A 23,730-nucleotide genomic window follows, 5' to 3' on the forward strand; every position below is an offset into this window, starting at 1 on the left:
GCAGCGATTGGTTCAGGCGCGCGTCAGTCATTGCGCGGGGTAACCGCCCCCTCGGGGCAGGGGCGCGGGCCGGGCTGAGGGGAAGGGAAGGGCCTGGAGCGGGATTCAGACAGGGGCCGGGAATGCCGCGGGGTGAGAGGCGTGAGAGGGGCTGTTGGGTCAGGAGGGGCTGGGGCAGGGAATGCTGAGGTTGCAGGGGATCAGGCGGGGTGGGTGCCGGGGCAGAGCAGGGCCTGGCTGGAGGTGCGGGGCTGGGTTGGCTGTGGGGCCACAGGCGGGACAGCGACAGCGGGCTGAGGGGCTGGGGATTTGGGGTGCACTGAGGAAGGTGGCTGTCCTGTGAGGCGTGCCAGGAAAGAGGCAACCTGCCGGGGAAACGAGCTCTGAGTTCTGCCCGAGGCTGGGCGCAACCTTGGTGTTGTAAGAGGCAAAGGTGACACCAAATCACTGCCACTCGGTCCTTCCGTGCGTCCAAGGCCATCGCTCCCGGCACCTCGCACTGGCTCTGAGGCTGCAGCAGCCCCAGTGTGCCTTTTGATCTCAACCTGATGATTAAGCAGTACTCTGGATGTAAAGAACTGCTGAATTGCCAGAGACAGTTCCTAAATCACCGGGTTTTCCTTGGCAGGAATAAAGCCCTGCCCTGACCCAGCCTTGTTGTGATTATTAGGTCCAGTGGACTGGGTGGCAGCCCAGCTCTGTTGACAGCAGTTTGAAGCCAACAACAGGAGTTACATGTTGATGCTAGCACTGACAAATGATTCAGGCAAGTCATTTAACTTCCCTGTGTCTGTATGTTCCCATATGTAAAACAGTCATAATAAAAACATTAACGTGCATTGTCAGGGTAGTTTGCAATGTTGGCTTAAAGACTCCTATGTCAGCAAATGCTGTTATTACAGCAGCCAGAGACAGATACCACTGCAGCTCTGAAGCCATGTCATCATTGTTTCAAAGTTCTTTTTTTTTTTTTTTTCCATTGATTCATAGGCAAGGCCTTTGTATCACTAAAATCCTCACGTCCAGAGGCTGGTGCTAGTATTTCTGAGTAGTGGGGGGGGGCTTACTGCAGCATTACACCACCAGCATCTTAAACATAAATACAGAAACGTTAATTTACAATCAATTTTGGGATGTTTCAGACTGTAAAGTTCTTTTAACTAGATCTCTGTTGAGGACAGAGGAGCACTTTATGGGACTGTAAATTTCATGCAAACAGTCTCTGTGAAATACAGATTCCCCCTGCACACGAGCTGTTCTCTCAGTATCAATCATATGCCTTGCAAGTAATGTTTCACAAATATTCTGTAAATCACAGGAAAATGCTTGCCATAATGTGAAATATGACTTTCACTTGACTGTTTCAGCAGAGGCCCCTAACAGGCCATTCTCCTGTCAGCACTAACATTTGTTATGGCTAATAACATTTTCAATCACAACTATTTTGGGGAAATGGATTTATTTTAAACCTGCTTCCCTGCAAAGGAGGTCCTGAAAATGCCCTGCCAAGGACACAGATGCCTCACAGAACACAGACCGTTAATTCCCAAATGAAATTTCATCTCCTCCTAATTCTCAAGCTCTGTTTCTTAGCCAGCTTTTTGAAGACTTTACTTGTTTGTTTTTAGGCACTGAGACACATGTTCATGTCTTAGTGGTTGTTTTCAGTCTGGTTCAGATAACAGGAGTAGAAAGTTACTTTTGAGCAGTTATCTTGGGGATATTTTGGAACTGATTTGAAATTTTGCTCCAGATACCAGGAGAGAGGGCTTAAGAACTTTGTAAATAGGAAATTGTAATCTTGATGATTTGTATTACATTGAAAGAAACTTCTTATTCTGAAACAGAAAGATTTATGTTATTTTAACTCTTTTTCTCAATAAACTACACTTAAACAAAACCTAAAATGGTGCTTTTGTTAGGTAGGAAGGCCAAGAAGTGCATTAGACAAGGTGTGAATTCCTTTCTTATCCTTAGGCACGTTGATACAGCTTGGTGGAGGACAAGGCACCTGTGTTAATGCCACTGTTTGTGACCTTCTCCCTCTTCCTGCATCCGTGTGTGGGCACAGGTCCTGGTGTTTAGCTGCAAGGCTCCTTGAGACTGGCCAGTGTCCCCAGCCAGCAGCGAGCACAGCTGCGGGATTGCCACACAAACGGGAGGCTTGGTCCCTGACAGTCCACCTCCCTCACTGAGGGCACCTTCACATCTGTCAAGCTGCACTGGGGGATGTCATACTGAGCCTAAAGTGTGCCAAAGACACTTGGGAAAATGTAGATTTCTTTGTTGAACACCTGTGTGAAGAAATAGAAGGAATTGCAGACAAGGGATGTTTCTGGAACTTCTGTCTTCTTGCTTATAACTCTTTTCATTTTAGCTTTTCTTAGATTGTTTAAAAACATGCCGGGAAAATTAGACAGGGAAAAAAGGGAGCAAATGTCTGTCATGCTAAAGGTGCCAAAGCACCTTCCCACTGCCAAGGCCAGGCACATGTTCCTGGGGTGGATGTCCAACTGCCTGTTGTTCCAGCACGTGAGGGCTGTGCTGCTGTGCTAACAGGCATTTACAGCCCCCTTGACCCTGTCACTCCCCATAAATCCATACCTATTTCTGCTCTCATTTCACTCTATTTGTTCCCTGGCAGGTCAGATATGAGACGCAGTGTTCATATCATGAGGCTAGTGAGAAACAGGGCTGGGGTAATGGGTAACATCAAAATGACTTTATTAGCAGAGCAGAGAAAAGAACTCCTGTGGTGAAACCACCTGCCCAGGAAAATAATCTGAAGTCTGTCACAGATTCATTGTGCAGCTTCAGACGTATCAGGAACTCTCCTTTTGCTAGTTTTCCTATCTATGGAATAAGAGAAAATGAGATTAAATGGTTACTAATTGCTTTAATATTATTTGCCAGAGATTTAAAATGTGATTCTAGTGATAATTCATTTGTACAGCCTTTCTTCACAGACCTTTTTAAACTTCTTTCTCATTTTCCTCCAGGCAGAAGAGATCATGACATCTGTCATTCTCTACACAAGGGTGCAAGCCCAGACCAAGTTCTTAAACGCCTCCAACTCAGCAGAAGGTTAAAAAGATGCACAGGTTCTGCTGGACTCTTCGGGCCACAGCAATCCCGAGTACCAGAGCCAAGATTCCCCAGGCCTCGAAGCTGTGCTGTTGTGTAGCTGCCCCCAAGCCCAGCACGGGGCTCTGCAGACACTCAGGGTCATGCAGCTGAGCAGTGGGCCATGCTGGGGACAACGGGCAGTGGTACCAGCTCTGTCCATCCCTGCTCAGGCAGGAGTTGTGCCTGTCTCCTTGGCATTCTGGAAGAGAACAGTCTGGAGAGCTGTGTGAAGACAGCATCCCTGTCACGCTGCCCTTTTCCCCAGGATATGATGGGAGAGGTGCCCTGTCTGTTCACGGAGCCCATGCTGGCTGGAGGCCCAGGGCAAAGGTAAGATGTGTGTACCCACCCTGGGCCGGTGTGCCGGGGGAGGAGGGCAGGCACAGGCGATCTCCCCGGGGCTCGGTTCCTGCCTGGCGGGAGCGATCCGCGGCTGGGCGGGGCTGCAGCCTTATTAGTATTCAGCATAATTTGCATACCCAGGGTGCACCGCGCGGGGGTGCCGCGCACACGGCAAAGTTCGGGCCGCCGCTCCCCGGTACCGCCGGTTCGGTGCCAGGCTGGGCTCTGAGCGCTGCCGGCAGCACGGGGCGAGGCAGCACAGGCTCGAACCTGGGGGCAAGCGGCGTCGCTGTATCTGTGGAGGGACAGCCGTGAATGGGTACCTGCCGAGGGCCGAGCTACGGCATACTCTGGTTTCTCTTCAGATCGTATAAATCTTTCGCCTTTTACTAAAGATTTCCGTGGAGAGGAACAGGCACGAGTGTCGAGAAATTTTTTGAGGCTCCATTTCGGTGGAGCTGCCCCTACTCTGGTTAAAAAAAGAACAAGCTCTAGTTCCTTAGAAGGTGGGTGCACTTACAGTGTGCCAGTAAGTTGGGGATACGTGTGCGGTGTCCCGGGGCCGGCAGCCCGACCCGCGCTGGTTCGGCGTGCCCGCGGTTCGGGCTGCGGGAGGAGCCACAGCCGGGGAGCTGCCGGCAGTCCCGGCCGCTCCAGCCCTCCCGGGAGGGTAGGGGTGGTCTTGGCGCCCGCTCGGAGCCCAGCACCTTGCGTGGGGCCCCTAAGCAAGCCCCCCTCGCTGTCTAGCTCCCAGCCGTGGCAGCGGCTATGGTGGCCTTTCCCGGAGCCGACTTTTTGCCTCTCCTTGGCGTCTCCTTGCCGTGGCGACGATGCGAGCAGACCCGAGCGCCGCGGGGTTGTTATCCCCTCCCGGCTCGCTCTGTCCCCAGCTGCTGTCCCCGCTTCGCTCCCCCCGTCCCGGCAGGGGCCGCCTGCTCCGCCCGGTGTGACCGGCACCCCCGGGCTGCAGTGCGGGCAGCGCCGGGCCGGCCCCGCCGAGCGCGGCCGCTCCGTGGCGCCGGGCAGGGGCCGGCCGGGCTGTGCTGCCGCGGGGGCTGGTGCCGAGCCGGCTGAGGCGCCGGAGGACTGGGAAGTAGGGAGAGGAACTGAGTGAAGGTCGCCGTGTCTGCTGGGCCGGCAGCGGGGAGTGGGCATGTGTGCGGGGCGCAGCATGGCTACCCTCCGGTTTGTCTTCAGATCGTATAAATCTTTCGGCTTTTACTAAAGATTTCCGTGGGGAGGAACGGGAGGAACGCGTACGAGTCTTACGAAAATTTTTGTGGCACCATGACGGTGGAGCCAACCATTTACGGTTAATGAAAGAGCGAATGCTGAGCGGGCGGGTTGTTGGTAGCTAATTGCGGCAATGGGGAATGTGAGCGCTCCCCAGTGCTTCGGCCCGTGCGGATAACCCGCTGCTGCGGCACGGATGTCAGCAACACCCACCCACCCCGCCCACCGCGCCGCCGGCTCCTCCTGCCCGTCCGGGCCGCCCCGTTTCGGGCTGATTTGCATGCCCAGCGTGCTCCGCGGCCCCGCCGGTGTCCGGGGGTGCAGCCGCTGCCCCTCCCGGGCTCTGGGGGCTGCCCGGCGGGTGCGGCCCGCGGGGCCCGGCCGGGCGGGGGGTGCGGGACCGGGACCCGCGGCAGGGCTGGGGTCACCCTCACCCGCGGGGGATGGAGCGGACGGTGGCTACGGCGGCGACGAGCGTAAGGGTATACTCTGGTTTCTCTTCAGATCGTATAAATCTTTCGCCTTTTACTAAAGATTTCCGTGGAGAGGAACAGGCACGAGTGTCGAGAAATTTTTTGAGGCTCCATTTCGGTGGAGCTACATTTGTTTTGGTTAATAATAGAGTAAAAATTGCCGCAATTGTATTGGTAGGTAGGAGAGGTGCAGGGTGTTATCCGCTGAGTTGAGGGGTGCAGCAGCAAGGGCTGCCTGGGTCCAGGCCGGGGTTGCCTGCAGCACTAATGCTACCCAGAGAAGTGCGGAGGGCTGCTGGTGAGGGTGGGAACTGCTCCATTGCTGGGTGTTTCCTGTCCTTGCTCAGCAGTGCAGGCCACAGTAGCCCTGGCTTGTGAATAGATATGCAGCCAGTGTTCCCTGAAAAATTTCATCCATCCTCCTTTCACGCTAGCAGTGTAACTCCACCTCTAACACCTTAGAAGTGTTTTAAAGCATCATTCTCTCCTTCCTAATGGTCCACATACACACATAGCCACCCTTTGCTGAGAGAGTATGCTTAACAGGCAGCTGCCACAAAAGCCATTGGGTGAGCAGAATCTACAGGACCATAAAAAGAACCTTAGAGAAGTGACATCCTTTCAGTAGGAAAGGACTAGGACCTCTCAGGGAAGATTCACCCCTTCACCTCTGGCACTCCTCTCTGCTGAGTATCCCAGCTCTGTCATCTCCAGCCCTAAGCTGGCTGGAGATGGGTGTTTGGGAATGAGGCAGTCACTGCCTGCAGTTAGAAGTGCTCAGACCCTCCCTGCTCCTTCCACTGGAGCTCCCTTGATATTTTATTTAGAGGGAGATGTGAAATCTGACTGGCCTTGTGTATTGTCACCCTTGATGACTAGGCCTGGAAGCAACATACATGCTGCACAGGGCTGAGGGGTGCTGCAGTGCTCATGGCCACTGTATTCTCCACAGCTGGGAGCCACAGCCAGCAGTGAAACACCCTTTTAGAACATCAGGCACCCACTGGAAAACCTAGTGCCTATGACTGACTGCATAATCCTCAATGAAATTCAGCCATTTGCACTAAAATTGGTTTATTCAGTATGAATTTCCTGCAGTGTCCACAAGATAGTGCTGTTAGAGCACATTTGCTGCAAAGGCAGATTACAGAAAGTCTTTGGTCGGAAGGAAGGCAAACCTGAGAAGTCTTCCAGTGACATCCTCTCAGAAGTAAGGGCGGGTGGTGATGCTTGAGTCCTGGGGTTTTTATGGTGACATAAACTTGCCTGACTTTACTATACACCAGGAAGCTCCCACTGATCATTAAAGAGTTAGTTCTCAGCAAGCCCCAGTTTTAAATGATTGCTAATCCATGCACAGTTCAACATTTCTTGTTTATTTTGGGAGTCTGGTGTCTGTTGGTGCTACTAGGGAGGACAGGACCACAGCATTTGCCATTGGGATTGCACCAAGAGGCACAGACTCAGGCCATTGGGTCTTCCCCCATCCAGGGGAGGAGCTGATGGCCTGCAGATCAGGTCTCTAACTCCTAAGGCAGATATATAAAGAAAATAATCAATGTTAAGGCCACAGAGGGAAGGTAGTGATAAGGTAGTAATATTTTGTTCCTTACACAGGGAAAGGCTGGGTAATCCAACAGTACTCTCACCTGAAGTGGAACAGGATTGTCTTGCTTTTGTCCAGACTTAATAAGGCATAACAGCCCTGCTACTCTGGCTGTGCCATCTCAGTGTGATGCAGGCAGAGCCCAGGTCCAAGTCACCTTTCACAGTTCAGAAACCCACAGAGTGCTCAGCCCCACTCTGCTCCCAGAACCCAAACTGGTGAGCACAAAGTGCCCAAGATGTGGAGGAGCATCATGCCTGGGTTGAAGCATCCCTTCCTTAAGGGCTCATGACTGATGTTTGCTCACATCCCTCAAAGATCCCCAACTCTTTTCTTGTCTTTTCCAGGCCAGCCCTGAAACACTGCACATGATTGATGGAGTCCAGGCAGAATAACTGACCTCCAAATACAGCTGGCACCTCCGGACACACAGCAAGGATGGAGTCCACAGGTGGCAGGTGCAGAGCTGGGGGTGGCCTTGTCACTTACATTACACCCTTGAGTTTCAGAGGGAGAAGGTACCTCTACGAGGGAGTAATGGTAGAAGAGGGAGAATGGTAGATGGTCCTTTTGTGATCTGATGTTTGCATAGCTGCATCCCCTGTTGCTGAACCTAGAGCTCATACAATTATTTTATGCTTTTAAAGACATGTGCTGAACTGAGCTCAATAAGTAAAAAAAAGAGCAGGCACTAGCACATGTCTTACAAATGTTCCTTCCCTAACCTGTTCTTTCCCAAAGGGTCTGCAGGGCAAGGGCCATGGCAGCAGATAGCTACACCTAAGCCAGCTTTCCCCCTGATAGGGGATCCCAGCAGCATCTCAAAATTAAGAGACAAAATGTATTTTGAGTGATTTTTATGTAAACATTACAAGTATAAAGACTTTAAAAAGAAACTTCAGCTAAGAAATCAGCCTCCCTACCAACAACCAGTCTTTAGGAGCTTTTGAACTTGACCATAATCAGCAAGAAATATTTTTTATAGGACAGATAAGATAGTGAGATCCAAGAACATTTATTTATTCAACTTGTTAAAATACTGGTTTTTACAATCACATAGTCCATTTTCCTTCCTTCTAGAAGAGCAAAACTTGTAACAGTTTTGCAATTCTTCAAGCGCATCTGGAAAAGGTACTATACATGTGTAGTTAGTTCTCTTAGGGGAGACCATTGTCACCAGCAAAGGGCTACCTATCTCAGGCAGAGACTGCAGGCCCTCAGGCCCCCTACCCAAGCCTTGCAGTGGGTGCAGTTTAGCACTTTGCTGAGTACCCTGATACAGGCCATGAAGAAAAAGGCTGCTGTGTTCACTGCCCTTGGGCATGTGACCTGCAGACACCCTACCACATTTAAAACAGGAGTGACACAAACCACTGACAAATATGCAAGACAAGACAAGTGCATGAAAGATTGCTTGTGAACCAGGTTTTGCTATAATGATTAAGGCCTCTTCCAGCTAATCTGCTTGCTGGCTTGCTCCTCCAGTTGCATGGCAGTCCCCAGGGCATCCAGTGTTTCTGTAAAAAAAGGTAAGAGCAACAGAGTGACTGATCAGGAAGCTGAACTCTCCAGAACAGCTGTCAGTCTCAGCAGATCTCAGCTATGCAGGACTGGGTGCTCAAACCCTCACAGGCATGCTGGTGTTACTTTCAGGTCTTTGGAAAAGCATTACTGACAGTGCCAGTCAGATACAGGCTCTAACATACCTCTGACACTAAGGAAATTTCTTGAGCTGTCCTCTACGAAGTACTTAGCTCTGCTCACAAAGGTCTCAAGATCATAATCTGGTTTCTCTGTGACTTCCAAGAGGCAGTCAAGTTCAGTAGCCATTTTCTGTATTTACAAGGATAACAGTGATGAGAAATAGACTTTGTAGAAATTCAATTAGTTTCTTCAAATCTGACAGTCTAATTAACATAGCTGAACTTCTACAGACCAGGAGCCATCAGTGCTCATTAGCAGCAAGTAGAGGTTGCTATTTGAAGGGGAAAGGGAATTGGCAAGAGCACTTCAATGCCCCACTTTAACCAGCTAGGCCAGAAAATACAGGAAAAAGTTGTCAGTGAGGAAAAAGTAAGACCAGTAGTACAGCATCTTGCATTGGTGCCTCCCCAGCAGCACTTGGCCCAGACAAAGCAAGCTGCTGTCAACATATAGAAGGTGGCCTGGGCTGGGTTTGCTGCTTCCCCATACCTGTCTCAGTTCTTTGAGCTGTTCTACAGCCTTCTCCTCCCATTCAGTAATTTGAGTCATAACCTCTCGATACTTGAACATGTGTGGAGAGAGTTCTTCCTCCTCATCCTTGGAGAGCTGCAAGAAACAGCCCAGGTAAGAAGAGCAAGTTGTTCCCAGCTTTGAGTTCTGGTTAGCCCACTGCATATACATACATGGAGTTGAAGACTTGAGCCTTCAGTACTGGTCTCAGCCTCCTCAGTCTCCATCTGACACTGAGCTTCACCACATCCATCATGAGGGCTGAGCTCTTTCACTCTGCAACAAAAAGATTTGTCACTCAAATTGATCGTCCATCAGTTTCTTGGCTACAGCATCACAAAGCAGCTGCTGCAATCAATCAATCAGCACTCAGAAAGAAACAATCAGTTTCATTTTAAAAGTTACACAGTTACCATCCCCAGAGCAGCCTTCTGTGGGCAGAAACCCCTAAATACTGTGGGAAGGAAAGCCAGGAGATGTTTCTGTTAAGGAAACTTTCCTGTCAGGCTATCCAGGAGTCACTCTGGCTGTTACACTCACAACAGTTGAGCTGGGACCCAAATCCCTGTACAGCAGGTGGTACATACACCTTATACTTAGTCCCTTAGGTCTGTGTGTGACTAGGCTATAGCAAACATACTATGAAGGTTATGGGCTTAGATTCTTAAGTATGTTAAGTATTTGTAAGTAAGGCTTGTGAGTGTTGCATTTATAGTAAATTCAATAGAATCTTATGTTAAATTAGGCTATGGATTAAGTGTAGTTAAAATCTTTAGGCCTAAACCGTTGGTCAAATACAGGGCTATGTTTGACAAGGGGGTCACATGAACCTTGTAACTCAAGGGGAGGGTCTTCCTTAGTCCTTTTCATCTTTACCCTTTTTTCTAACCTTATCCCTTTTTTCCATTCCCCAGGCTTCCAGGTAGATAATTTTAAGTTGATTTTAATTTTAGGTTGATTTTAGTCAGCTTTCTCCTCTGTGTGCTTTAACCACCTAGTCAGTAGTAGAGTGCACCTTGCCAACAAACTGTCTTTCATTTCATTTACTTTTTCTGCTCCTTTGCCAGTGATCCTTTGAGTGAACTAAAACACCCATTCATGACACACATTCTTAGCACACCCTTACAGATGGGTCACAAAGTACTACAAAAAGTAAAAGGCATGGAGATAACCATTCAGGACAGGGTAAACTCCCTACAAGAACCAGGGCAGTCTGAAGTCTAGCATGAGAGGAGATTCCTTTGAGGAAAAGAGACATTACTCATAGTTTTACATCATCTCTGTCATGTGTCACACAGAACACCCAGGTTGGTTTCATATGACAGCTCTAAGGTACTTTGCTCTTAACAACCATCCTCCAGGTTGCCAATACAAACAATACAAGGGAACTTGAGGCTCCAAAGGTCAGATTAAAAGCAGCTAAAACACCCTTTACAATAAGATTAGAATACCCAAGTCAGAAAGGCCATTACCTGTCAGCATATCTCAGTGTGTTTAAGGTGTACTCACACGAACTCATGCCTGGAGAAATCATAGCTATCTGCAAACACAAAAGAAACCTTAGTGACTCCTATCTGACTTTTGCTCATTAATGCCCCTACAGATCTCACCACACAGCTGGAACATTGGAGGACAAAGGGCTGGAGTTGAGACAGCCAAGTCCATTTTTCTTTATGGATTCTGTGGGACATGCCAGCACCCCTGTATCCAGCTTTCCACTGTCTTTGTGCTTCACCATCCACAGAAAGCAAAGCCCTTTGAGACCACACCAAGCTCTCTTGTAAATACACTGTATTAAAAAGAATTCCACACCCTGCTTCTACAAGAGCTGGGCATAACTCAGGAATTTATTATCTCACCATGGGCAAGTTTCCATGAGGAAAATATTTGGGTTTTTGGGGTTTTTTTGTTTGTTTAACAAGATCTAAAGCTTTCTGACTTAAAAAAACCCTTACTGTAAAGGAACATGCAGCTATTTGGTTGAATTATAGAACCCAAGCATTGTGTTTGACATGTCACACTCACCATGCAGGTCCTTGAGTTTGCTCCTATGAAAGAGTCTCTTAGCACCTGTGTCAGCTTGCTCTCCCGAAAAGGGGTATGAGACTTGTTCTGCCCTAAAGCTCGGATGCACTCCTACAAAGAGACAGGTCTTGTGAATGCAGTATTGGCATCTCTTCAAACAGCTCTGCAAGCTATCAACCACCAATTGCTGGCAAACCCAACAGGCTGAAGAATAGTCACATGTATTGCTCCAATTCTTTGTAGTCTTTAACATATACTCCAGGCATCTCTCACAGGACAGTACATATAGCCATCATATGTCACAAACACCCCCCTTAAAAAGGTCAACTTGAATGAAGCTTGAAATAGCTGTAGCAGTGTCTGGCCTGACAAGACTGCACTACTTTCCTGGAAACATTCTAAATGGAAGTATACTCTATTTTTATGTTGTTCACATATTAAACTAGTACTTTTTTTAGTTTTTTCCTTGTACTGGAGTGAAACAGAACAGATAACCCCATAGATAGAATCCACATGTGGATTATCACTCTGGTCCAGGAGCTGTAGCTCACCTTCAAAGCCAGCAAGCTCTTATTGATTTCAGCACCTTCCATCCGTGTCTGCCGATCAGCATTAGAGGTGTCTGCACCCCTTTCATTTCCTGCCAGATCCACCAAGGAAAATTTGCCAATCATTTGTCCTCTTCGGCGCAGTATGATTTGGAAGCAGGCGTGTGACCGTGAAGAGTTGGTGTTTGCAAAAGTCTGCCCAGATGTCCTACAGCAGAAATGCAAACAAGCCTTAGAAACGTGTAACAAAACAACAGGTCCTGATAGCACTAGATAAGACTGTAGCCATTCAATTAACCTCCTAGGGTTTATCCCACACATGAATACTTCAAGTTTGTGTAAACTATAGAATTGCTTCTATAACAGCACAGAACTACTTGTGAAAAACACAAACCTGCACCCTGGTTGTAGTAATTTAAGGCTATTTAAGCTGCCTGGCTCAACTCAGCCAGCCTACATTGGAATGCCTGAGTGCTAAAGCCTCACATGCACTTGGGCTGGAAGTCACACCTCCAGCACACCACATGTCATTTTCCTAATGCATCTGCCATTATACAGTAAGCTCAGCCAAGCTCCCCACTAAACAGCATTAGCTGTACTAGCACATTACAATCATGGTAAATCCCTTTCTCCAGCCAAGCTGGCTTGGCACTTCACCTCTGCTGTGCAGCTGCACCTGCCCCATCACTGCAAGGCACAGAGTGACATCTTTTAATTTAAATCTCCCTGTGACCTTCTTTATCATTTATTCCCTGAGAACACTGGCAGGTTCACTGTTCCACCCTCATCCCTGAAATATAAAAACAGTTCATTACTAAATTGCTAGCCAAAACAGGCTGCACAGAATGCTGAATAAGCTTTTAGGATGTGCATATTTGCCCACACAGTGTAGTACGGAAGCCAAGAAGTTCTCATTTGCCTACAAACATTTCCAAACATTAAGTTGCAGTGGCAACTTAACTGAAGCAGATAACACTTGGTAATAGAGATTTTAGCTCCCAATTAAAGATACCAGTATGATGGCAGAGCTGCCTTTCCAGCCAGGATGATGTGCCAAGCCTACAGCTGTCCCTTGGCACCTGCTTTCAAGGACTCTTTAGACAAGATTCCTAAACAACATGCAGTATTTTTGTTGTTATTGGAATAGCTTATCTGGCCTGCAGTTAAGCCAAAGCATTTTTGCAATTATGGTTCATACCAGCTGCTGTTCCTTGATCTTACAAGCCCACAGGGAGCTACTTGTATTCCTGTAGACTAGCTGATACTAGAAAGCACCAAGGCAGCCATCTCCTCGTGTGAATGGTTTCTCTTATTGGAGTTCCATGAGGATCTATGAACGAGGAGCTCTGACACTTCCTATGGAAGGCAGGCTGAACCCACCCCTTCTGCTCCTTTGTTGTGTAATCACTGCCTGCTATTCATGCAGAGGTGCTGCTCAGTGCCTTTACTGGGAATAACAAGCTTCTGTTTAAATCTCAAGGCACCAGCTACAGACACCATATATGCCTTTCTAAACATGGAGATGCAACAGGACATGACTCCTCTTTTATAGGTTTTAAATCAACAAACCTGCAGGCACTGCCCATCGAGATCATTTTGATGACATCCTCAGCACAGCCAACTCGTTTTTCTTGGAGACCAACAACCTGGACCTGTTGCTTGCCATCCTCCAGGACTCGAAGTTTGGCCTTCTTATTCAAGAGGTCAAACACCTATATTTAGGCAAAAAGATTGAGGAAAATCTGAACAAGGACACCTTGTAAGTATTTATCCCTGTCTTTATATATAGCTATATAGAAACAGCATCTTTAACATAGACTTCAAATCCAATTCAAAACACACCAATATAAACAGAATACACAGAACTGTAGAAAGCATTCAGTTTGACTCAGCTACTTATGAAATATTCAACCAAAGAAATCAGGCCAAGATTTAAAAATAAAAAAAGTTCTTACTTTTCCATTGTATATTTCAAAGAAAGTCACATAGACTTCCAGATTCTGATTCCTGTACCTGGGCTGGTTTAGGAGGAGGAAGACATCTTGTGCTAGTGAGGAAAGACAGAAGTTTATTTAACTGGTTTAAAACACATTCTAGTTGCTACTTGATCTACTTTCAAACACTGCACAGCTATAAGGCAGTGTCTAGCACTGAGTGACAGTCATCCAAACAAATGCTAACAATCAGTGCTGTGCTACCATCTGGAGAACAGATTGAGCAGCATCCTTACCCAGGGACTGAAAACAGGGAAATACAGGAGTTTCAACTGCTAATGCCACCCACAGACAACAGTCCTTACTGCTCTGAGGGAGCACTGGGATCCTCTATTGTTTTGGACTGGCCTGAAGAAGTCGTGCTTGTTTCAAGTACATCTTGCAGAAAGTCTAGAAAGCGTGCATCCCTGAACATCTGCATTGCTGAAATTTGGAGACAATATACCAGCTTAGTTCACCCTGTGGCTAGATCCAGTGCAGCTTTTCACAATTAGGCTCCAGATTTTGAAGCTGAGCTGAAAAGCAAAGACTCCTTCAAGGCCAGTCATAACTATTTTTCAGAGATTAGCCAACAGTTGTTCCTGGATCAGCTGCCTTGCCGCTGACTAAGTTCACACTGTGTTTTACTAAAGGCAAGGTAAAGGTCAAGTTGTGGTAAAGGTAAAGATAAAGGCTGTGGTACTTTCCAGACATTATATCAAGGAAGGGCTTCTAAGTATTTGTTTTCTGAAATAATTTTGGACATGCTAGGTTTTTTTGCATTTAAGGCTTATGGAAAGAAACACAATACATACATCCTTTTGCCTAACAAGTTTTATATCACAAATGGGTAGAGTTGTGTTGTACTTAGATATGCCTGAGGTAAAAGCAAAGCAGAAGAATCAAAGTTAAATGATTCTGCCTGATTAGAAAATGTATCAGAAACAAGTATCTTTTGGCAAGTTCAGTATGGATGTAGACACTTACAGGCTAGAGGAAAAATATTTTGTGAAACAAATGAAAAAATAATCATAGCTCCTGCAAACACCAGCCCTTATTGAAAACACACATACTTTACATATCTTCTACTGGACATGTTTAAAACAACCATAAAAACCAGATCTTATCTAGTTAATAAAAAAGAAGCATCTATCTGATTTTTGTTTGTATAGAAGAATCAACTTACAGGCAAAAGCATATATGCCCTTTGAGGCATTCTGGCCTCTCGCGGAGAAGTCTCCACCCATAGTCTGGGAAGAGAAAAGGCCAGAGGTCAGACACAGCACCAACAAGTCAGCCTACCTGATCTTAGTCCCAAAAACAGACTAGGAAGTTACTATAGATAAGCCCCAATGCCAGCTAGATTATTGGAATGTGGTGCCAAATTTGCAGCTTCCCTATCAGTTGAAAAAGAAGATCTGGCCCACACAAAGCAGTGCACCTGTAAGGCTCTGGGTGCAGAGTCAAAGCAGCTGTTCCTCCAAGGAAACTGCTTTGACAGTGCAACCAAACAGCCTCTAGTCAGAGGAGAAAGCTTCATTTGTTAGGATCTAGGTCAAATAATATTTTTTACAACTACTAGCAAAAGTTAACATGAAAATACAAATTTAGAGGAGACAATACCTTTAACTCCTTTGAGTCCTTTTGTGATTAAAGCTTTAATCACAAAAAAAAATTCAGTTAGTGCTATCCTAGTGACTTGTTCTACTACTGTTATTTAAAAAACAGCTCAATCCCATGACACATTCTCAATCTGCTAGAGTTGAATGTGCAACACTCCAGTCTCAAGGTACAGCTGTTGTCCCTGCACTAGTTTTGCCCTAGGACTGGGAAGGGAAAGTAACTTCACCTATGATTTTAGTGCATCACAGCTGTATTCCTGTAATGAGGCTCAGGTAAGCAGGTTTCTCTGCCCTTTCCAGTGCAATGAAGACAGCCTGTGTTCAAACTTGTATAAAGCTCCAACTTTCTGTCTGGATTACTGGAAAAGATCTACAGCTCACTACGTAACACTAGACAGGAGGTCCTAGTCCAAAACCTGCCTCTAACACTGAGCAACAGCAATGACTGATTACTCCCAGCAGTGCATTAGCCCAGTCCAGTGCAGATCACTGTGGTTTGAGGTAAATGCTTCTTGCAGAGCAGGACAGCACATTTGACTCCCCTATCATGCTGTGATGATTCTTCCCCATAGTTCCCAGAAGAAGGTTAAAGACAATACAGCTGTTGAAAGTTTAGAGCAAGCTTTCTCTTTTGAGACGAAAGAATTTTCACAACTCTTAAAGCTGCAACTGTTGGACTGGAAGGACTGGTTAGAAAACAAATACACTAACTCACCCACTTAAACAATACCAGATCAATTAAAATTTATGTGCATCATGAGGCTTATTTTTATATAATTGCTGAATTCTTTGGAATGTCTGCAAGCTCAAAGCACAGGAGAGATTAGCCTATGTGTCAGACATAGGCTAATAGCCCCTCTATACAGACAGGAGTTAAACAGCAACAGGCATGTGAGGCAAGGAATAGCCATGACTAAAACAGACATCAATACATCCTACATCCTTGAAAAGCCAGATTTTCTTTTTTCTAAAAAAAGAAAAAAATATTTTTTTTTTAAAAAAAAGATTATTTTTCTAAATCTTTTGAAAAGCCAATACAATTTTCCACACAACCTCAAAGGAAACCCCTAGTACATAAAGCTACAGAAAAAGAGTTAAAGCTAATACTTTGTAAGATGTTAAACAATAAAACCAAGATCCACAATTCTTACACAATTCTACTCATGCTCAAGCATAAGGAAGCTCTGAAATACTTTATCAAAGCTAGGAAATTTGAGACCCTGGAGAAAAACTTACATGAGTCTTGCCACTGCCTGTCTGGCCATATGCAAAGCAAGTTGCCTTCCCACCCTCAAAGATGGTCTCTACAAGAGGTCTAGCAGTGAATCTGAATATTCAAAAGATAAAAAATAGTTACAGGAAATATTTCATACACTGCATCATCATCAGTTTTAACAAGAAGAGAAACTAAAAAAAGAGCAAATCCTTAGGCAATCAGCAAGACTATGCCAAAAATAAGCCTCAGACTTTTCAGTCCTTCAGCTTCCTCCAAAAAGGATTCTAATATTTATTTCAAGTAAGTTTCTTAAGCTTAGATGCCATCTGGCCACAGCTCCATGCTTTTATCTGAAAGTCATTTCCAGTAAACAGCAAGCATTACCTGTATACCATTTCATTTGAAGAATTTTCATCAAATGAAAAGTCAAATCTAAATGTTTGGGTTTCAAGGTATTTTGTAAGGTCCACTTTCTGCTTTGGCTCATGCACCATCAGGACACACTTGCTCGGAACAGTAACCACATCACATTCCTTTTTTTGAAGTTCTGTTGACAGAAAAGACACTCAGTTTTAACAAAAACAGCTTGTTCAAAGTCAAACTGTTCAAGACAGAGCTGTTTGGTCAGTACCCTCACCTTGCTTATTGAGAGGGCGCTTTCTCACACAGACACAAATCCTGCGCTCTTCTATCTAAAAGAAAAGAAAGAAAATAATGCTCAGAGGATTTCCAAGGTGCAGTGATGCACCAACTGCTTGATGCCAACATTTTCAGTATAAAATAGAGAAGTCTACAGGCTGCAGCTAGTAGCCTCAGTGTTTACTTACTGGATCATCTATAGATATTGGCTGGCAGTTTAAAGTTGCTCTGAATGCCTTGATCATACGTGCAAACTCCCAGTTCGGATAGGTGCTGTCAAACTCCTGCATGGAAAACCATGGATGTGAATGCAATTGATCTGTTACAGCAGAAAAAGGCCACAGAGACTATTAAACAAGCAACTGTATGCAATTCAAAGCATTTTACAAGATTCACAACTTCCTAAAACCAGAATCAATCCTTAAGTAGCGCTTTCTAAGGACAAAGCCTGTCAAAAATATGTTTTGGTTTCAACTACAGGTAGTACAGAGTCCTACAGACTTTCCCCTTACAGGTGTATTGTAGAGTACTCCACCTGTGCTCGTTTTATCCTGATTTCACTAATTTGAGCTCTCTTTTCTTCTCTCTTGGTTCTCATTTTCTCCATCTCTTTCACAATGTTAGATCTTCTTCGAACTAGATAAAATGAAAACAGTTCCCTGGGTTAAAATTTCATACTAGGTTTTAAGCATAAGACAAATATTTCAGCTTTTCCAGGTTGCTGACAGACTAGCCTATACAGGAAACAATCATCTTTGAAGGATGGCCATTAATTTTGCAGCACTTCCTTCCCAAACCAGATCTATCACAGAAACTACCTCAGAAGTCACACTGCCACCCTAAAGCAAAGGCAGCATTTCTGAGGTAACACCGCTATAACAGAATTACACATCTGTAATAAAAAGTGATCAAGATATTCTGTCTTGCTGCCAAAGTCACCTTTTCAAAGCATTAGTCTCTGAGTACACAAAGCAGCAATCAGAGATTCACTGCTGACTGATGAGTCAGTCTTTACCCACTGCTCCCTGGTACCTGGGCTCACTGAACAGCTCGTTCTAGCAGCAGGCAGTTGATTCTCTGTATTTCCATTTACACTTGCCAGTGAGGCTTCTGGAACACAACCCAGCCCACTAGGCCTGGCTCGGCCGGCTGCAGAAAGAAGCAAAGAAGCCAGACCAAAACCAATAATTAGATTGCAAAGATCAAGAATAATTTTGTCATTTGTAAAGCCTCATAGACCACAGACATTTCTCAACTCCTGCAGCAGGAGAGTGAACTATCTAAAACCTGTGGTAAATGTGCAAGTAAACTTTTAAATCCTTTGCCCTTCATCAACTTCTGTGCAATGCTGCAAAGAAATGCCAAACCAACTAGACAAGAATTTAATATCAAGCCTCTTATTTCAGTGTTTTTGTAGAACTTAACATGCAAGGCATGCTCTCAGCTATTCTTAGGGTAGCCTAGTAAAATAAATAACTACAATTTTGTAATTCAAGGAGGCTCAAGTTCTTGCTTTACTCAGCCAGTATAGGTAAAACTACTACCAGTATGGTTCCAGGGTGTGTTGTCAGCAGTGTTTAAGCACTGCTCTTCCCATTCTGGCACTGTGAATATCATTTTATGCCATTAAGCAGACAGCACATCCACCCAATTTGCCCATCACTATGCACTAACTCCTTTGGAAAACAGGCAGGAGCCCTGGATAATTGCATAGGGGCAGACCTCTAGGTCTCTCATTTTATCAATGAAAAAGTTCAGGTTGCTCTCCCTCTGGGATTTGCAGTTTGAATAATTAAATGCACTCAAAGTGAAAATTGTTTCACATTAATTCACTGGAATGTTTCTCCACTTACCAGCAGCTGCCAAATGTTTTCTGGTTTGCAAAGAAGTGGAGGGATCTACTGCCATCTCATCTTCCTGGAAGCCACACTGGGATTCCATGATAGCAGACATCCTGGAACGGCCACGCACAGCTTTGGAAACAGCAATCAGGGACACTCAGACACTTGCAATTAATCAGTTGTTCACCAAGTACAGAGCAGTGGAGAAGGTGTGGTTAAAAGGATCTTTCCCATTAGCAAAGTGCAGGACAAGCAAAGCACGTGGGTGAAAAGTGGTCAATAAACCCACCACCAACGAAAAGCAAACAGTTCATTCCAGATTTGCAATTCCAGTGAATTTCTTTCAGACCCCACTAAGGATATTGCAGTTCCAGCACCCTAACACTTAATACCTAGGAAGAAGAAGTTTCAAGTCAGAACGACTAAATGCTCTGGAGCTTCACACTTGCAGGGCTGCATGAATTAACTCTTTGGTGGTGACATGGGTACAGCAGCCTGGCAAGTGGCCATGGGCAGCAGGGTGCCCACCCACCATGAGGGCACCCACACACAGGCTGTGTGTGGTGCACAGTAGGCTGGGAGTTCTGTGGCACTACATTCAGCTAAAAGACCCTGTATAACCACAACAGCAAATCTTTGAAAAGGGTCCCTTTGTAGGCAGCCTCCATTTTCACATGCCAAGGTATTTCTTTCACTGAGATCAAGTCCTTTACAAAGCTCCCTAGGAGAAGGATTGGAATGTTTACCTCAATAGATTTGCTGTAAAAAAAAGCAAATCTGATATGAAAAAGAGTGTGATATGTAAACTAGAACTCCCTTCACCTCTCGTGACCAGCAATTACAAGAATTGATCCAGAATGAATCACTGTTATTTCAAAGGACACCAGATGAGTTGGCGACCAAGGGTTCTTTTCAATTCTGAATCAAATTCCTTAGAGCCATATACAAAATGCATTGTTCCTGTTAACTCTTTACCTTGAATCTCCTGCTCATGTGCAGAGACATTAGATGTGACTGCTGCAATTTTAGAAACAAAAAGCGTAAGTTTCATTATCCTCAGAAAGGGCATTTTACTCCATTTTCTCTTGTCCCACATGCCCAGACCTGATCTCATCTCACACTCAAGAGCACTGTTTCTATAAATGCTGGTGCTTCTGGACAGGCAGATTAACTGGAGGATTCACTCCTCCAGTGGGTTTGATTCAAGTGATTCTTGTATGTAAAGATATTCAGAATACTCAAAAATTCCTGTTGATTCCTGGGACTGAGACAATATCTATTCCTTAATTAATTCTGAAAGCACTGCTTCTGCCTCTCTCCTTTCCTGAATAAGATGGAGGCAGACACTTGCTGATCTTCTTTAATTTGTTTAGTCTAAGAACATGAGTGAAGCCAATGTTAGCTCTTTAAATGGTGCAGTGCAGAGTTTGCAACAGGACAGATACTCTGACACTCCTGGGCTTTAGCTAGCTTTAACAATAGAAATTATTTGATGAGTACTGAAAACACTGCTGCTCTAAGCTCTGAGCAGGGACAAGACTGTGCTGCTAGCACAGGCAACAGATATTTTAGCTATGCTATTAGATTCTATACTTCAGGAGAGCTGTGACCTCTGCAAGGACATGTTTCCATCAACCAGTGACTGGATTAACACACATTGTGTTTTCCAGCTGGCTATCCAGTTCTATTAACAGACCAATATATAGACAGACAGTCATGACTTTACCACATCATTTTGCTTGTCAGTTCACAAAATTTACGGAGCTCTCTGAATTTGAGAAAGATCAGGATACTCCAGAACAGCTTCTTACACACTAGGATTCTTGCTTCTCAGATGCCAGGGAATTTGTACTGTTGTCTTCTGGGACCAGCTTCCCTGTCTCACATTGCATGCAACAGAAGAGGCCAAACATGCCCAGATGTTTTGTTTACAGCTCAGTTGAATAGAGAAGCACAAGTTTTGGCTAACTATGCACTTTAAGAGAATAATTCAATCAGCAATCATTCAACCTCAGCATCATACAGTGTATTACAAACAGACCTGTAATGCTGCCATTTGCAATTCAAAAAGCCTAAAGAGTCAGCTAATAAAGCTAAGAGAAGGTAGAAAATAGGCATTTTCTAACTCCTGACACCTCAGGAAGAACAATTTCTTAGCAATCCCACACTGACATCTCTATTTACCCTCCTGGCTTTGCTCAACACATTGCACTGACATGCAATCAGGGAGCTGGGCACACCAGCTGGCACTTTGGCTGCCTGCTCTGAAAAGTCTCCAAGCATAAAGCTCTTCTTATTGTCTAGGGGGACTGCATGATGAGGAGACATACATTTGTCACCACTATTTCTTTCTTGTCCTTTCTACTCTCATTCTAACACTTTTAATCTTAATTACTGCCACTTCGTTTCTGCTGTTTTGTGGCTCTTACAAAGCTCCATACAGAACTTTAAAACTTACTACAACAACAACTGCCTAGTGGCATTTAAAGCCGGGAGCAACTACAGCAATACTGCAGAAGAGGAGAACACATCAACAAACCCCAGCTCACAGGAGCAGGGCAGCAAGCTGTCGGGAGAGTCCCTAACATTGGTATGAGACATTTGTTAGCACTGCCCAAATGAGCAGCCTTATGATGCACTAAAGTACAATATTATGGCTCCAGTGAAAGCCCAGCACAGTTCCACGAGGGTATAGCAGAGGGAAAAAAAAAAAAAGCCAATGTTTTTCTCACCTTCCCGTGGAGCAGGAATTTTTGAAAGGGTTGTTCTACGCTTCTGTTTCTGAAAAACAAGGAAGGCTGTAAGCAATTGCAGTAAGCAGCAAACACCTAGCACTGCTCTTCAGGGCAACATTAATACAATAAGAATTTCTGACCAAAGCCTAACTATGAGACAGAAAAGACAAGATCTCAAACTTTAAGACTGAGAGTATTATATAGAACAAGACCTATGCATTAGCACCTTAGAAAAAACTAAGCTACTTTCAAGCACTTACCTGTAAAGTTACATTGTCTTGCAAGGGAACATTCTCTTTCACATCAGCAGGAGGTACTTCTAATAATTCAGGATTTATTGCAATTACATCATTAATATCAACCTGCAAGAGCAAAGGCAGGATTTTACATAGTAGAAGAATACTGCTCTTTCCACTTAGGGACTGTTGTTTTGTTTTTTTTTTTTTCTAATCTAGACTTTCAGTGAAGGCAAACAAACTTGACCCACTGCCTGCCAAACGTTATGTTAAAACTGCTTGGAAGAGCAAAACAGTAGTTGAACAATCTGGTACATCTAAATACACCAGACAAAATGTGCTCCTTAAGCCATTTACCCTCACCTGCCAAACACCACACAGCTCTGCAGGTGCCATAGAGCTCTTCTGAAGAGAAGGGCAGAGCCCATTTGGCATCCCCTGCTCTAATCTCCCACTGCTAATCTTAGTAAATCTCAGCAGCTCTGTAACTTCTGTGCTAGGAGAGCATTAAGTGTTTACTGTGTGATTGTGCTTACCGAAATAAACGTCAAAGAGCTGCTTAGACTCTGGGAAATGAAGGATTCAGCATTTAATCCATAACTTAATTCACCTGCATCTTCACTTGCTACTGCAAACAATTTCACCTGGGACCAGCTATTCCTGACTGACCCCCGTGTGAAATCAATTCTGCCTTCACCTCATCACACACACAGCATACACACATAAGCACATAAGAAAATTGTTGGATTTTGAAGTATCTTCCTAAAGATTTAACACCCTAACACATAAGTGCAATTTAGCCAATAATTATAATCAAATCAGTATATTTTTCATATTTGAATGCAGCAGGCACTTGCACAAGGTAAGATTTGGTTTCTAACAACCAGCCAATTGCAACTTTTAAGATTTTCACTGAAATTCAGTCTACACATTTCTAGAGACACCAGAAGGACAAATACATTTGCTGAGTATGAGACTTGTTTAAGTGTCAGGATTGCAGCCATATAACCTTCAAATGCCCCAGTCTCTCCTCTCTCCCATCCCGTATTTATTTCATACTGGTGCAGAAATTCAGGAAATCAAACCCAGCCCTGTTAACATGGCACCTTATTAGTAACAGATTTCAAGGAAAGCTTGAAGGCCATAGTGTAACACAGGGAAAGCCAACAAACAGCCGGAAAACTGGAATCTTAGAGCATTCAACATTGGGACAGTCGACAGTGCGAGAGGCCCAACACCTCCTTGATCCCTCTGGAAGGCAGAGGGTGCAGTTTCTCACTTTACCTTGCACATCGAGGGCACTGCTTCCATTGCGAGCCCGGCAGCGCTGCCCGCCCGGCGGGGCAGGGAGCCGGGCCCGGGGCTGCCCGGGGCAGGAGGGGCCGCCAGCAGCCCCCACTCACCTCCTTGCCCTTCGTAGCGCCGCTCTCAGACCACTCCACGGTCACGCAGGAGTGCTCCGCGTTCACCACCTTCACCGTTGCCTTATGGATCAAGCCTGGAAAAAGCCAGCGCTAAGCACAAACCCGGCCGCCCCACGCCGCCAGGACTCCCGCGGGCGGCGGGGGCCGGGACCCCACAAACACCCCATTCCCTGCTCCTCACCACTGCTGCGCTGGATGTTAATAACGACGCCGGGATAGACGTTGCGGCAGAGGCGGGAGTCCATGGCTCGGGAACAGGCTCCGCGTCCCGCCCCGGCAGCGCGACGCCCGCACGGCAACCGCCGCCGGTTTAAACCCCGCGCGCCGGCGTGCCGCGCGGCCTGCCGGGAGCCGCCCCGGGACTACATCTCCCGGCAGGCCAGGCGGCGGGCCGTGCCTCTCGGGAGATGTAGTCCCGGGGAGCGGAGACTGTGGTGATCGGTTCTACCCCGTGAGCGCGGCTGGGGGCGGGCGGTG

General features: G+C 45.7%; 1 protein-coding gene, 2 long non-coding RNA genes and 3 other non-coding genes across 7 annotated transcripts; 5 read left to right on the forward strand and 1 right to left on the reverse strand.

Moving 5' to 3' along the window:
• The first annotated feature begins 42 nt into the window (after positions 1-42).
• Positions 43-3,431, forward strand: LOC135304151 (uncharacterized). Its single transcript, XR_010365597.1, has 3 exons — positions 43-132; positions 671-770; positions 3,004-3,431. It is a non-coding gene; the product is annotated as an uncharacterized LOC135304151 (long non-coding RNA).
• A 382-nt stretch (positions 3,432-3,813) lies between these two features.
• On the forward strand, positions 3,814-3,928 carry LOC135305525 (U5 spliceosomal RNA). The gene has a single exon (XR_010366644.1). It is a non-coding gene; the product is annotated as a U5 spliceosomal RNA (small nuclear RNA).
• Positions 3,819-20,913, forward strand: LOC135305222 (uncharacterized). Its single transcript, XR_010366472.1, has 4 exons — positions 3,819-3,974; positions 7,128-7,238; positions 13,120-13,326; positions 18,874-20,913. It is a non-coding gene; the product is annotated as an uncharacterized LOC135305222 (long non-coding RNA).
• On the forward strand, positions 4,646-4,769 carry LOC135305550 (U5 spliceosomal RNA). Its single transcript, XR_010366669.1, has one exon. It is a non-coding gene; the product is annotated as a U5 spliceosomal RNA (small nuclear RNA).
• LOC135305536 (U5 spliceosomal RNA) lies at positions 5,186-5,300 on the forward strand. Its single transcript, XR_010366655.1, has one exon. It is a non-coding gene; the product is annotated as a U5 spliceosomal RNA (small nuclear RNA).
• KIF2C (kinesin family member 2C) lies at positions 7,777-23,580 on the reverse strand. 2 transcript variants are annotated; one of them, XM_064428689.1, is made up of 22 exons: positions 23,435-23,580; positions 23,233-23,327; positions 21,854-21,955; positions 21,591-21,639; positions 19,834-19,875; positions 18,871-18,990; positions 18,050-18,166; positions 17,553-17,653; positions 17,206-17,301; positions 17,016-17,070; positions 16,763-16,925; positions 16,399-16,489; positions 14,727-14,790; positions 13,523-13,614; positions 13,137-13,279; positions 11,571-11,775; positions 11,020-11,130; positions 10,467-10,534; positions 9,168-9,270; positions 8,974-9,090; positions 8,487-8,613; positions 7,777-8,297 (listed from the first exon to the last, which is right to left on the reverse strand). In XM_064428689.1, exons 1-22 carry the CDS (start codon positions 23,496-23,498, stop codon positions 8,221-8,223), a joined length of 2,202 nt encoding a protein of 733 aa, XP_064284759.1. In that variant the 5' UTR covers positions 23,499-23,580; the 3' UTR covers positions 7,777-8,220. The 2 variants fall into 2 exon arrangements, with proteins under 2 accessions (XP_064284759.1, XP_064284760.1); XM_064428690.1 differs by lacking the exon at positions 19,834-19,875.
• Positions 23,581-23,730: the final 150 nt, after the last annotated feature.

Source organism: Passer domesticus, chromosome 7 (assembly GCF_036417665.1).
Source record: "Passer domesticus isolate bPasDom1 chromosome 7, bPasDom1.hap1, whole genome shotgun sequence".
Lineage (NCBI taxonomy): Eukaryota > Metazoa > Chordata > Aves > Passeriformes > Passeridae > Passer > Passer domesticus.

Coding starts and splice junctions, on each gene's coding strand:
- KIF2C (XM_064428689.1), bottom strand. CDS start 23,498: ATGGACTCCCGCCTCTGCCGCAACGTCTATCCCGGCGTCGTTATTAAC. Junction 23,328..23,434: donor TAACATCCAGCGCAGCAGTG/GTGAGGAGCAGG, acceptor GGCTTTTTCCAG/GCTTGATCCATAAGGCAACG. Junction 18,991..19,833: donor ACATGAGCAGGAGATTCAAG/GTAAAGAGTTAA, acceptor CTGTTTCCAAAG/CTGTGCGTGGCCGTTCCAGG.